This window comes from Epithele typhae (assembly GCF_022376455.1).
Source record: "Epithele typhae strain CBS 203.58 chromosome Unknown BXZ73scaffold_7, whole genome shotgun sequence".
Taxonomy (NCBI): domain Eukaryota; kingdom Fungi; phylum Basidiomycota; class Agaricomycetes; order Polyporales; family Epitheliaceae; genus Epithele; species Epithele typhae.
Genome location: NW_025954198.1, coordinates 681,075 through 695,517, shown reverse-complemented (window position 1 = coordinate 695,517; position 14,443 = coordinate 681,075). Strand labels below are relative to the sequence as shown.

Here is a 14,443-nt window from a genome sequence, read left to right as displayed (position 1 = left end):
ATCCGGGGCGCCGGCGCCGGGCGGAGTCCCTTCTGTCGGTTGCTCAGCCGTACGCAGTTCGCTCCGAACAGGTCGGCAGACCCTCTCTAGTATGACAACACAGAGAAGCTGTTTGTTCTTGTCACGCAAGGACGGGCCTGAACTAGATGATTATATAGGTCGGAGCACCAAATCTATGGCTATTCTGGAAGCTGCACTTTCTGGCGATACGGAGCGAAGTTAGGAGCATCTCATACGCGACGGTTTGTGTGCGCAGACGGCATCGTGGATGAAGCATACCGTCCCAATAATAAGACTTAATAAGTGACGTGAGCCCGGAATTTGCCAGAGCTCACATGGGCTGTCACTCCAAGTCTCTCCTGAGGGTCAGCGCTTCAGCCGCGGCTTGAATTCGTCCCCACGACTCCCTCCCAATTCCTGAGATCTCATCCTTTTCTCTGTCTCTGTCCCTGTCCCTGTCTTGATTTTTGCTCCACATTCCCGAGTCTATTTCACATCTCTGTACGATTATGGATGAAGAACAGGCCATCGCAAGGTTCAGGGTATGGCTTGCAGACGAGGATCAAAAGCCCCGGGACCATACCCTCCTCTTCCCGAACGAGGTCCAGTGGAGGGATCACCAGCAATGGCTTGAAAAGCATGGGTATCTCCTTCGCCCTCGCCTCCGACCTGGCTGGGTACCCTCCTGGACGGGTACCAAGAAACTTTGGGTCTTCTGTGAAGACGGACGACCAATATCTGTACGTCTTCTGTTTGGGTGCATCTATCACGCTAACGCCACCGACAAGTGGCCTTGGGCAGACGCCATACGTATGTCAAACGGCGAAGTCGTTGTTATCAAACGTATTTCCAAGAGCACAAATCCGTACGAAGTTGACATTTCTCGCATGTTCTCTGCTGGGCTCCTCGCCTCGGACCCTCGCAATCACTGCGTGCCCGTCTACGACATTCTGCAATCCCCGCTTGACGATGACATAGTCTTTATCGTCATTCAATTCCTTCGCCCGTTCAACGCTCCGCGTTTTGGCACCATGGGGGAAGCTCTCGAATGCATACGGCAATTTATAGAGGCAGGATTCGGCTCGTTTTTGACTTTGAACTGTATGTAACTGACGACGGGTCGCAGGGCCTCCAATTTATGCATGAATATCGCGTCGCTCATCGGTCAGTAGAACCACGTATTATACCCTCCCTGTTAATCTGATGCGTGTTCTTTGTCAGTGACATCAAGAGGAACAACGTGATGATGTCCCCCGTACCATTTCTGTCAGAGATACCGCACCCCATCTTCGACAAAAAGAGCTATGATTTCCGTCGCAAGATCACGCGCACCACGCGCACTGCGGCGCGACCCAAATATTGCTACATCGACTTCGGAATCTCGCGTAGATATCCACAGAACTGCATATCTCCTCGCAAGCCTCCGGTCTAGGGTAGAGTACGGACCGTTCCTAAGTTCCAGGACTCCGACAAGCCGCATGACCCATTCCCTACCGACGTGTACTATCTAGGCGAACTCTTTCGGCAGCATTTCATCCTTGTGAGTATCCGAATACAAACCCATAAAGGGGCTCACACCTGTCTGCAGAAAAGCCATGGGTTCGAGATATTGGAGTCGTTGGTAGCGGATATGATCCAGACGGATCCTTCCAGGCGGCCTACCATGGAAGAAGTCGCCCAGCACTTCAGCAAGATCCTCGCTGACATGAGCCCATGGAAGCTACGCTCACGCATCGTTCACAGGGAGGAGTTTGCCATCACTGGATTTTTCAGAGCCATTGGCCACGTGTTCCGGACGATGCGTTACGTCGCATCGAGGACACCCCTTCTTCCCACTCCTCCTCCATAAAGTACGGTTTGCTGAACCCTCATCTGAACGCCCCCGCATCTTGCTGTCGATTGCTATCGAGCCCATTGTGAAATTCCTTTTCAAGTGGCTATCCGTCGACTACTGAAGCGCACGCTTTCTGCAGATGGAAAACTTATCGCCTCGGGCATCGCTTCTAACTGCGGTGAATATTCATGTTTTTGTCACACAACTTGCTCCAGCTCAATCCGACTCAATGGCATGCTTTTACGCAGGACATGGCTTGGAGCGGTGAGCGACACATTCACTGCGTCATGGAGGCTCGTGAAGGATGAGACGTGTACGGGACGTGGGCAGATGGTCTGTCTACTACGCCCCGTAGACATCTCATGTGAGAGGCGCCTACGTTTAGTAGTGACCGGTCATGGGTGCCGCTTGGCCAATCAGACCCTGCGTAATTGGAGCTCTCCCATAGCGCAGTGTGGCTGGGAGTTCGATATGCTCCGAAAGGCAGGATGCAGGGACAACTGTCGAGGAATTGTGTATCCAACACTGGTACCGTGGGTGTCAATTACGTAGAGTATACACGGTGATATCTACTCCGCGTGCCGAGGCGTCACGCAGATTCTTCTCCCATCTACCCTCCTCCACTCACTTCCCGTTGCCCCATGGAAGACGAACTACCCCTTGACTGGTTCGAGAGATACCTCGACAACGATCCGACGCTTAATTTGGTCCTCACTGACAAAAACGGTCTCTACAGGCCCGAGATCTGGTGGAGGGATCATCAAGATTGGCTCGAGGAGCGCGGGTATATCCTTCGCCCTCGCCTCCGTCATGGCTGGGTTCCGTCATGGCAAGGAACTAAGCAGAGTTGGCTATTCTGTGAAGACGGAGCGTCTATACTAGTGCGTCTTCCGCTTATGATCTTTCGTCTCGCTGACACCTCGAACAGGGACCTTGGGTAGACGCAACTCGCATCTCAGACGGCGCTATTGTCGTTCTCAAGCGCATATCTAAGAACGACGAGCCTGACGAACCTGAAATATCTCGCATGTTCTCCGTTGAGCCTCTTGCATCCGATCCTCGCAATCACTGCGTACCCGTTTACGAAGTTATGCAGTCCCCGCTCGACGATGACATTGTCTTCATCGTCATTCCCTTCCTTCGGCCTTTCGAGAAGCCGCCCTTTCGCACTAGTGGGGAAGCCTTAGAATGCATGCGGCAACTGATTCAGGTAGCATTGCCCTCCTCACGCTCTTTCACACCACTGACGGCGCCCTACAGGGCCTGCACCTCATGCACGAACATCATGGTGCTCATCGGCAAGTCGAACTCGTGCTTCTTCGTCGATTGCCAAGTCTTATTCTCGTGCTCTGTTAGGGACATCAAGTACAACAACATCATGATGTCCCCCGTGCCGTTCTTGTCAGAGATGCCTCACCCTCGCTTTCCAAAGAAGAGCTACGATTTCCGTCGCAGGATCAAATGCACCACTCGCACTACGGCACGCCCCAAATACTATTTCATCGACTTTGGGATGTCGTACAAATACCCCAAAGACTGTGTTGCCCCTCGTGCGCCTCCCGTACTGGTCGACAGTCGGACGGTGCCCGAATTCGAGGGCCCGGGGTTGAATGAACTGCACGATCCCTTCCCGGCCGATATATACTGCCTAGGCGAGCTATTCCGGTCGGTTTTCACTCAGGTATAAACATGGCATTACAACTCTTTTCATTTGGGCTGACACCCGCCCACAGGAATATTACGGGCTGAAGATGGTGGAACCGCTCATTGCGGATATGATCCAGACGGATCCCCTCAAACGTCCAACTGCCGACAAAGTTTCGCTGCGGTTCGACGAGATCATCACTTCCATGAACTGGTGGCGGTTACGATCACGTCTCGTCCGCAAGGAGGAATTCGCGATTGTCGGGTTGTTCAAAGCTATCAGTCATGGATTTCGAACGGCACGGTACGTCGTTTCGAGGACACCAGCTCTCCCTACTCCTCCATCGAAGTGAGTGTTTCGCCATGATTGCTATTTGAGCTCTCCTGCTTCCATCTGCTGTCGAACCACTGCTGTGTATACATTGCTCATTCCCTGCGCGCGATTTCCTTCGTTGCTCAATATACCCCTGCAACTGCTATTTACCTATACGTTCACCCGTATTTCTGGAACGAAGCAAAGCCCTGGAATGTCCCTTGTTCTCACTACAGTACACTCCATTACAAGACCAAGTGTCAACACATTCGGACTCTCTCAACGGCCAGTGACCACTGAAACCGGGTGTCTCTTGTGTGATCATCATTCCGCAGAATGCAGACTCATGGGTGCCACTCTAACCTAGTGGAGGCGTCCTTGACTCTGTCAAAGAATCACCAATATCCACGGAAATTGGTGAAGGCGTTAGCGATGCCCGCGACATACGAATATTATGGCTTTCCCGGCCCGTCACCAACAATATTATAGGAACTTTCTTTGTGCAACTCCAAAATGGAACCGAGAGATAGAGGTCACACTAGAGGACGTGACGACCGCGGTGCCGCAATTGGGTAGGAGATGAAGCATTACCTACTTAAATACTTATAAGAATCTCTCGACAGAAGCGAGAGGTGGACGGTTCAGCGTTTGCTCAGCGCTCACTTGGGCTATTAGTCGTCCCGGGGCGTCTTCCGTTGCCGCCGGTGGCAGCCTGTGGTAGCGAGCGATTAGACAAAGCTCTCCTCATCTTCCCTCCATGTGCCCTTTCCTTGAACTCCCCGATGAGCTTCTCGCCGACATCACTGCGTATCTCGGAGCCAGAGAGCACATCTCTCTGCTCCCAGTGTGCAGACGCCTCTATGCCCTCGTGCAGTCCCATGCCGCATTTCAGTACGCCATCGGCCTCTTCGCCGCCGGGATGGTCGACCACCCAGCTTCGCCTCTCGTCTCGGGGGAGAAGCTCTATGCGTTGAAGCACAAGGAGGAAGCGTGGGGAAGGCTAGACCTCTCGAATCGCAAAACTATTATGATGCCTCTCAATCCCTCAGGGATTTACGATCTCACGGGGGGCCTTGCACTGTTTGGCGAGCGACTGATACCTACGAGCAACCTGGGCACAGATGCCGTATGGACCCTTCCCCTTAATGACGCTTGCAACTCGGAAGAACCAGAGCTATTTCATCTGTGGTCAAGATTGGATGTGGGCCTGCGGGTGATCGACGTTGGTCTGAACATCCACGAGCACGACCTCATCGCAGTAGTCACTTACAAGTGAGTTTGATATTTGGTCCCATAGCTTGAACTCGTGTTTACATGCGAACAACGTACAGTTACGTGGCCGCAGCAGAGCTCTTGGCCTCCATTGACATCCACTTCAGACAGTCACTCACTGGGCAACCGCATCCAGCGGCGACGCAAAAAGTCATGCATATCGACACAATCCACTATCTACCAGGGCAGTGCAGCATCATGCTAGAATTCTCGGGAGACACGATGGTCTTTCTTCTCAATAATTACTTCCCATTTCTCACTGAGGACGCGGTAACACTAGTGATCTACAATTGGAGGACGGGCAAGATCTTAGCGGTGAGTCTCCACAGCCCATCTTTCCCGGAAAGTTTGTGAAGCGACTCCATCCCAGCATCGCAAATTCGGCGACCCGGATATGGTCACCTCCTTCATCCTGCTCGACCCTTGGACCATAGTCCTGCCGATGACCTACACTCATACTCTCGAAATTTGCCACTTCGGCGTGGATGTCCCTCATACGACCAAAGACCCCTTTGAAATCCTACCGCTTTGCATCTTGGAGCTTCCTCCTCTCTCCTACGGAGCATTAGCCATTCGGGCGACATGCCGCTGCGAACCCAACGTACGCGGTCCAGATTCGCCCGCCCGTCCTCCGCGCACCACGCCCTTCTCCTCCGACCCCGCCGTCGCGCTCATGGTCCTCCACGTTGCCGTGCGCCTCCCCGACGCATCCCACAGCATGTTCACAATGTTCGTCCACCGTTCCACCCTCCAGCACCTCTTCCGCGCTGCGCTCCGGTTCAACTCTGCCTCACACGGTTCCTCCCCTACCCCGGACCCTCCCAGCCCGGCCTTCCGGCGCGTCCAACCCTCCCACACAACCTCCACGGACGTCGACGGACCCCCACCGCCGCCGCCGCCGCCGCCGCCGGAGGAAACTCTGCCGCTCGCACTCGGCTGGAAGCAGTGGGGACCGGCGCGCTGTCGGTGGTTCGAGGACGACCGGGGACGGACGCGGTGGATCACGACGACATGCGGGCAGCGGTACGTGCGCCTGACCGAGGACGGCCGGCTACACGCGCTCGATTTCAACCAGCGTGCGCTCAGGCGGCACATCGGCGAGCGGGAGCTGGCGGGAGAGCCAGTGGGGACGCGTGAAGGGGAGAGCGTGCTCGAGCGCGAGGAAGAGAGATCCGATGAGGTGTGGATGGAATTGCCGGTGGGGGACGTGATCGAGGGTTTTGAGAACGACGAGGAGCAGGAGGATGACGAAGAGGAAGAGGAATATGAGGATGAAAGGGACGAGGATGAGGACGAGATGGGTGTGGAGGACTGCGGTGCACAAGGTAGGTCTCCAGGCATCATGTCGGTGGACCCGCAGCGTCAGGTGCGTTTCGTGCTCGGCACGACGGAGATCAATGAGAAGAGGGTTTGGAAAGCTCCTCTGAAGTCGTCGCTGCCGTATGTGGAGACCAGCGTGATGCCGTTGGACAAGTATGAGAGCATACTCCTCGACGAAGACATACTTGTTGGTCTCAAGGTCCGTACTTCCACTCTTGTTATATCCTCCCGCCCTTTGCTGAGATTGATAAGTTAGATGGATCATACCATGCGCAGAGTCAAAGAGCTTGTGCTCCATCGCATCGGTGATGGCCATACACCCGACCGGAAGAGTGTCGAAGCTACATAATGTACAGGTTGCTTCCAAATGAACACCCATTATATATCCTTGGACTAGACAATCCATCTTTATGCATGACCTTTCGGGTCCGATGGGCGAGCTTCTTCAGTTTTTCGCTTCTCGTATTCCTGCACACGTTTCCGAATCTCTCGCCTACGCTCCTCACCAAACTCCCTCGCATCTTTTCGCGCCTGCGCGAGATTCCGCGCTGCGTCCACGTGCGCCTGATACCCAGCGGTGTACGAAGGCCACAGAAACGCGGGACCGATGCCCGCGCCCAAAGCCTGCACGTGCAGGCGTTGAGCCTCCTTGCACGTACGCATAGACATGAGCAGCGCACTCACAAGGATCCCAACAATCAAGATCACCCGGTCCTTCCACGCGTCGTCTGTGCTCTCCGTCCACTGGTTCCGCGCCCCGGGCCCATGCGGGTATGCGAATTCGGGGCCTGGGCTCTGCCGCCGCGCCCACGCCCGCTTCCGCCGCTCGAGCTCCTCGCGGAACATCTCGACGTCGTCGCGCGCGAAGTTGTGCGTGGAAGCTGAGCCTCGTTTCCCGCGGAGGGAGTCGTACGCGGAGGAGATCGCCTGGAAGCGCGAGCGGCGCTCGGCCGGGGAGAGGAGCTGCGCGGAGGGGGAGTCGGGGTGGTGCACGCGCACGAGCTCGTAGTCTAAGGGGGGTGAGCGCAGGTCGCACGGAGCATTAGCCCAGGGTCTGCTTGCGGGAAGAGTACGCACATCGGGCCTTGATGTCCTTCTGGCTTGCGCCTAATGGTAGGTGGAAGATCTGGTGGGGGGTTGGACGTGCAGCGGTGGGGAACGGGAACGGGGTAGAACTCGTAGAGGCATGTCGCGAGCAACCTGCACACTGTTGGGTCAAAGCCGTGCGCAACTTGTGCATAGCAGGGGACGATGAGGTGAGAGCACTGAGCAGGTTCACTGGCAGTTCCCTCCGAGTCGGCGAACCTCGGATGCATTCCGAGCCCCAACCCCGTCGTAAGGTTCCAAATCTGGACTCCCTAATATATCGCAAGCAGAACTGCGAAGCGTCGGTTGCAGACGTATTCACGCAACACCAAGTAGAAACAGAACTTTTAAATGCTATCTTCTACGGAGGTACCGTATGACAGCGTTGTGCTCCAGCAATTCCAAGAGAACCGATGTTTCCGCGTACAGGCGTTTGCGCTACTGCGAAGAATGGTGGCAGTGAGAATGGTATCGAAACTCGAGCCGTGAGCAACGCACCCCCGCAACACCGCGGCGAACGCCAGGATACCGTGCCAGCAAGCCTCTTGAATCCATTGTGACTCTACGATCTTGCGAACTTGAGGAATGGGTACTTGATAGTCGCGTTTGACGGCTTGAGACCCCTGGATGAGGGCTGTTAGGTGGCGGGCGAGTTGGAGTATGTCTGTGGGCCGTCAGAGATCGTGGTTCAGGAGCGGCTCGTTTGATAGCCATCGGGCGGAAGGGTCGACGGGAGGGGCTATATCCGCCTCCCTCCTCCTCTGTAGGACCCTTGTTCCTCGGCGCGGTAGGAATCCAAGTCACGAGCCGTCTTGCAGTGCACAGGGCCGGTTGTTGCTCATCTTCTGTATTGCAAGGCTCCTGCGGCGTAGCTTTCCTCTGGAAGGGGTTGCGAATGGGAACCTTGAACGCGCCAAGAGGCGTGCTCCGAGTTTTGCTACTTTGAGCCGGTTTCGCGCGTTTCTTCGATCCGAACGTGCTCCATTGAGCGTTGGGAGAGGAGAAAGCCTCATATGCGTCGCGTTTACGATACTGTCTTCTCGCCGGAGAACTGATGCTTCGAGGGGGAGGGGTACCTGAGCGACATCCGTGTAAGTCTTTGCTCTTCTCGCGAAGAAGGATGGTCGACAAACGGTCAGCATGGGATGAGGACATGAACGCACGGGGCCCCGGAGTGGAATTCTCGAAGGGATGAAAGGCAAATATTGACGACAGATCGTGATCGAAATTGTTGTGTGATTCATCACGATGTGGGCTGGGTGAGGAAACAGGGTGACTCGGGAAGGCACAGGGTGAGAAAAGAGGCGGGCTGTGGATATATGCGCCCTCTTCGATGGGTGGACTGTATGCGCGCCCGAAAGAGAGCGCATGGGCCGCTGTGTCGTCCGACCGGCGTTCATCATACGTAAGAGATCCTGGTCCTAGATCTTCCAGACGAAGTTCAGGATTAGGAAAGAACTGTTCGCCCGTGGGGGCGAGATTGAGGGAGCTGTGCGATGGTTCAGAGTAACCAGCAAGATCTTGGACTAGACCTGGAAGTAGTCAGGCGTAGAAATACATATGTAAGGTGCCTTCACGCTACCTGTATGCATATGGATCAGCGGGCGTGTCTTGATGACAGGCTTTGAAGCCTGACGAGGGCTTTTCCAGAGCTGAGATTGGAAAAGAAGAGAACGCATTCTTTTTCCGGATGAAAGACTGGAAGATGTCTCTGATGGATGAGGTTTCTTATGAATTGTAGACTCAAGTGAGGTAGTTTCAGCGCCCAAGCATCCGTCCGGCAAGGGTTCAGTCACAAGATCAGACAGGCATGAAGGAGAGCACGGACGAGACAAGAGGAATATGGAGTCGACATTATCGTGGGTGTCAAGTTTGGTAAAGCCTTCAGAGCTGACGATGTCATCGACCAAAGTTTCATCAGACGGCAGGTGAGCATTCAGGTCGTGGTCGGGGGTCGGACACGAGTGAGAAACACAAGGCTGTAGTGAGGCAGTGCTGGAATATGCGGCGGCGCTGCTCTTTGGCGACGGCTTGATGGTACTTGGTTGGATTGCTGGTCGTAGAGGAGGTTTTCCGGGCGCTGGCGGCTTGCTTCGGGTTGTCAAGTTCCGGGGCACACTGTCAGCGGGAGCGACGAGGGTGGCTTGTTCAGAGATGTTCTTGCGGACGGCTGCATTGACTTTTGCGATGGACCAAGGGTTGGGTTTGTAAACTGCGGTGTCTTCCCGAGACCCGATGTCGAGGTCTTCAAGAAGTGCTGCCTCGGAATTCAAAGCTTTCACAGGTGCAGTCTGCTTGGTGCCAGAATCTTCTGCGTCATCGGACTGAGAGCCATCGTGGTCTTCGCCGTAGTGGTGAGAAGCGCGAAGAGAGGATGCCCAGTAATGATCGTCGGACTGCTTCTTCATGGGCGAAGGCAAGAGTGCAATCTCTTCGCGCACCATCAGACGCGTTGGACGAGGTCGGTCCGGTAAGGTCCGGGGGCGTCACGGTCCAGAGCAAATTCAACCGCGGTCACCTGACCGGTCAAACCCAACCGGCACACCGCTGCCGAGACCGTTGTTGTTTTCTAGACCCCGCTTTGACTTCATTGTCTTGCCCCGCCTTCCTCGTGGTTTTGTCTTGGTTATCTCTCGCTTATGGAGAACGTGCCCCCAGCTATGGGCAGCGACACCTTTTTCCTCGACGACGCTGGGCTGCGCCCGAAGCACAACGCGAAGGCCTCGAGGCAAAAGCGATCGCCCGCACTGAATCTCAGGACCAACGCTGATCGCGAAGATGAGGACTCCCCCAACGAGTCTGGCCTTTTGACCCCACCGTCCTCCCAAACGCAAGAAGACATGGACCCCGTGCGCATGCTATTCAGCCCACCTCCAGAGGACATACTCCGGGATGTTCACCGCTCTGTGAGTTGCTGTACGCTCGTGCTCAAGTGGTGGTTGCGGATGGTGCGAGTTCGATAGTTGTGTCCGTCGCGGGCATCAGCGTGAGCTAGGATGGATTGGCTTCAGTGTTTTGGAGTGAAACGTATTCCCTTGAAGGGGCCCCGACGCTGGGTTGACCTTATCATGCACTCCAAAAGCACTACTTCTTGTTCTGAACGGCAAATCATTGAAAATGTATGCTGATACATATGCCGTTTAGGCTTCACGTGCTCAATCGGTCCCTACGCAACCCTTCTCACCATCACCTGCCGACTTCAGTACTGGAGGGAGCTCAAAGCGCAAACGGAACGCTCACAATCGGTCTGCCTCTCACACTGCATTGGAGTCCATTTTCAACGAGCCACCAGGTAGCCTTGTCGTCAATGAGGCTACCCCCAATCCCCGCCCTCGCAAGCAAACCAATCACGGCTCCTCTCGCCGCTCCGCCAATCCTCCGGAAGAGCCTGGAACACCTACGCGTGCTTCACATGGTCGAAGCGAATCACCCTCCAAGCGTGTGTTACTCCTCTCCCCTCATTGCAGCAACCCGAGCGCGGATTACATCCCTCCCCTGCCCACTTTATCGCATCAATCTCTTTCCTCGCGGAGACGATCAACGACCCCGATACCTCATTATGAACCTCCCGCGGAACGGTTTACTCCCCCTCGTGAAATCATCCACACCCCTCCTAGGAACACCCGCTCCCCCGATAAAGTTACAAAGTCCAGCAAACGCAAGTCTACTGTTCCGAAGAGCAAAAAGAAACTCGTGTTGACCATTAAGAAAGAGCCTCCAGAAATTGACCTCAGCCTTCCACCTCCACCTGCGTCTCCCAGCGACGACCCCCTACTACTCAAGGGACTCCCAGGACCACCACGGCGCCGTAAATCCGTCCTAGGTTCCGTAGTGACGGCCACTCCGCTAAGCTCCCGCAAAACCCCTTCAATTGCCTCCTCATCTGCCAGTCCCCCTAGTAATGTCCGCACCGAACCTCTTCCTGAGTTGAACTCCAGCAGGGACATCAGTATGCAGCAGGAAGACGACGACGAAGACGATTCATTCGCCGGTGCGCCCCCGGCCTTCGATTTCACAAACGTCCCGGAAGACACTGGCGCGTGGACGGACGATTCAGATCCCGAAGAGTTCGACCAGAGCGGGGAGTTCACAGGACGGTTTAAAGTCCTCACTGTGCCTACGAAGGCAGACCCACCGAGTAGTTGCACACGTAGCCGCCAGGAGGCTTGGGGCAACCCGTACAGCCCTTTCCCTGGCCCGCGACGTCGGAGTTTTCCGGCCTCCAGCTCTCCGCCCCTCAAAGCCGTCGCTGACCCGGAAGAAGATGTGGAAGCCGGAGGAAGTCTTGACGACGAGGACGTATTCTTCCTGGACAACACAGCGTTGGATGCTTCGAGAGAGGGCCTCCCAGGAGAGCTTTATCAGCAGTCCTATGGCGCCGAGGAAGGTGACAGTACGGAGGACCAGCAGACAGCCCCAGAAACACCACCTCCCAGCAGCTCCGTCCTTGAACGATCCCCGTCCCCCGTTCCAGTCGTTGATGTCGAATCTCAGGAAGACAGCTTCTCCAGCTCGGGGCATCAAGTGCGATTTGGTGAGGTGTATGAGGACTTCTCTATGGAATTACACGGGGAGTCGTCCATGGAGGACGCCCAGGTTGTCGACCCCAGCATGTCCATCCTTGAAAATGAGTTGGAGGAAGACGAAGACGACAACGTTGATGTTGAAGATGCTCCCGATCCACATGACTCCAGCGACGAAGAGACTGTCGATCGTGAGCTCTCCCGACCTTTGGAGCTCGACAGTGATGAAGAGCACGAACACCATGACACGCGCCCCAAACCTCCTACTGTCCCAACACCCCCACGTCCGGCGTTCACTCCTGCACGATCACTATCTCCTACCTCTGGTCCTCAAGCACGACCCAGAGGATTCATATCCATCACCTCCCCTCTCCGGCGGCACAAGTCTCCTGACATCCAGGTGGTGTGCGACGCATCGTCTATGCCTTCTATTCAAGCCGTCTTCGCGACACCTGTGAATGCTCAGCCTCCCAGTGAATCTGAAGCAGAGACATCCCCGGCTGTGCCACGGTCCTGGGAGGATGTGGAGATTCCTGCGGATGGCCCAGCTGTCGAGGAAACGTTGGTTGACGAGGGTTATGTGGCAACCGACGCCGAGGACGAGAGTGGGGATGAGAGTGGGGATCTCGACGATGGAGTTGTCAAGATCACTAGCGACGACCCTCGGGTCGCTGCGCGCGCCGCGGCGATTCTGAAGATGGTGAGTCTTGACCGTACTCTCCTCCTTCTCTATGCCGAAGCCATACCTCTAGCACGACTACAACCTCGTGATCAAAGACCCTTCTCGCAAGCGTCGTCACTCGAGCATCGATTCCGCACTGCGTAAGGCTCGACGCCGTTCCACCATGGAAGGTGCTGTTGGGAAGTCAAGCACTCCTGTGAACCGGCGTCGCACCCTTGGCGGTATCGTCGGGGACAAAGTCTTCATCCCTGGCAGTCCTCTGACGACAATCCCTCAACTCTTGCAAGATGCTGAGCGGTCTATCTTGCAGACCCCGTCTCGCAACGGGTCGTTTTCCTTGGACGCTAGCGGCACTTTTAAGCTTCCTCTTCCCACTCCTATCGACAGCCCAATGTTCGAAACCCCACGTCCGGGAGCACGTGCATGGGCTCGCCCGTTATTCAACGTCGAAGGCCCCCGGGCATGGTCCAAGGACGACTGGAAGCTATTGGATTCGTGCTTCACAGATGAGCGACTTGCGCTTGGTGCCCACAGGGGCATTGGCGAGGCGGTCCTGGGTCCTGTAGAGGACGTCGACCTTGAGAAAGTCGTGAACCGGTTCCTAGACCAGACCGGAGGAATCCCTGTGGATGAATGCTGGCCTGGTTGGACGAGGTAAGCCTCTTCTGAATGTTCGCGTTCAAGGTCCATTTCTCACGATATGCTAGGGAGAATCTCCTTCGGAGAGCACATGCACTCCAGAAAAAGCAACGTTCTGGAAAGGCTGCCCCCCCTACCCCCAGCGGACGTTTCGGTTCTGTCACTCTTTCCGACGTTCCAGATTTCACCCCTTTACCAAGCCGCCAGTCATCGGTACAACCTGGTCTTGAACGACACGGTTCGATGAGCTCGACATCAGGTAGACCCGTGGTTCCCGCGTCGCTGCTAGCTCCCCGGTATTCTCATCTCCTCGACGAGGCAGTGGCCATCTCCCGAAACGAGCCTGGTCCCTCCACGCCGCCCAACGCATACCGCAGTGTATCAGCACCGGTGGCCGATGCGCGCGACGTCTCCGTCCCTCCAGAGTCCCCCGCCGCGGCTGCCAGAGCGGAATCTGAGGTCCCAGGCGCAGGTGACTACTCCATGGCGATGCCACCCCCGCCTCCCCCGCAATCCATCACTTCGCGAATGAAGGGCTTCTTCTTCTCCTACCTCCCTCGCGCCACCAAGCCCTCCGCCGTGCGGAAACCCAAGAAACCAGCGCATCCTGGCCTCCCCATCCCCCCTCCCGAAGTCTTCGCCAAGCCGCGCGGCCCGATCTCCACCCCCGTCTCGAAACCTCTCGAGCGCTCTGCGCACCCGAAGGAACTCGTCAACCTCAACCACGCCCCGCCCCCCAAGCCGTCTCGGATCCCGCGCCCGGCGCCGCCGCGCAGGCTGGTAGAGCTGCACCCCGCGCCGGCGCCGCCGGAGCCGCGCCCGCGCTCGTCGATGAGCGTGCTCAGTGACCGAAGGAGCAGCAGCGGAAGCGTGCGAGACCTCGTCAAGGGCTTCGAGAGCCTGGAGAAGCAGCAGGCGCAGGAAGTTCTTGACGACAGCACAAGGCTCCGTCGCGTGAAGAGCATCGGAGAGTGGGTTGTTGCCGCGGGGCCTGGGGCCGCGTCGCGGGCGCAGCAGAGCGGCAAGCCTGCGTGGAAGTGAGCGCCTTTTCTTTGTTTTCTCTCATCTAGAGACGATTTAGTGCCGATCTTCTTGCGATATCCACGATATCCTGTCAGTGTACGACCATT

At 56.2% G+C, this 14,443-nt stretch overlaps 4 protein-coding genes across 4 annotated transcripts; 3 read left to right on the top strand and 1 right to left on the bottom strand.

The window, feature by feature from the left end:
• Positions 1-509: 509 nt before the first annotated feature.
• Positions 510-3,521, top strand: BXZ73DRAFT_42207 (kinase-like domain-containing protein; the record flags this gene model as incomplete). The annotated part of the gene is made up of 9 exons (XM_048018910.1): positions 510-1,020; positions 1,071-1,164; positions 1,222-1,426; positions 1,457-1,540; positions 1,589-1,802; positions 2,483-2,715; positions 2,829-3,044; positions 3,095-3,145; positions 3,201-3,521. 9 exons carry the CDS (start codon positions 510-512, stop codon positions 3,519-3,521), a joined length of 1,929 nt encoding a protein of 642 aa, XP_047881012.1.
• Positions 3,522-4,548: 1,027 nt separating this feature from the next.
• On the top strand, positions 4,549-6,732 carry BXZ73DRAFT_41993 (uncharacterized protein; the record flags this gene model as incomplete). Its single annotated transcript, XM_048018876.1, has 4 exons — positions 4,549-5,063; positions 5,123-5,382; positions 5,420-6,582; positions 6,640-6,732. 4 exons carry the CDS (start codon positions 4,549-4,551, stop codon positions 6,730-6,732), a joined length of 2,031 nt encoding a protein of 676 aa, XP_047881011.1.
• A 59-nt stretch (positions 6,733-6,791) lies between these two features.
• Positions 6,792-7,623, bottom strand: BXZ73DRAFT_42063 (uncharacterized protein; the record flags this gene model as incomplete). The annotated part of the gene is made up of 3 exons (XM_048018886.1): positions 6,792-7,007; positions 7,068-7,393; positions 7,461-7,623. 3 exons carry the CDS (start codon positions 7,621-7,623, stop codon positions 6,792-6,794), a joined length of 705 nt encoding a protein of 234 aa, XP_047881010.1.
• A 2,485-nt stretch (positions 7,624-10,108) lies between these two features.
• On the top strand, positions 10,109-14,354 carry BXZ73DRAFT_88432 (uncharacterized protein; the record flags this gene model as incomplete). The annotated part of the gene is made up of 5 exons (XM_048024942.1): positions 10,109-10,375; positions 10,614-12,692; positions 12,745-13,328; positions 13,382-13,703; positions 13,740-14,354. The coding sequence occupies 5 exons, from the start codon at positions 10,109-10,111 to the stop codon at positions 14,352-14,354; spliced, it is 3,867 nt and encodes a 1,288-aa protein (XP_047881009.1).
• Between the last annotated feature and the right edge of the window lie 89 nt (positions 14,355-14,443).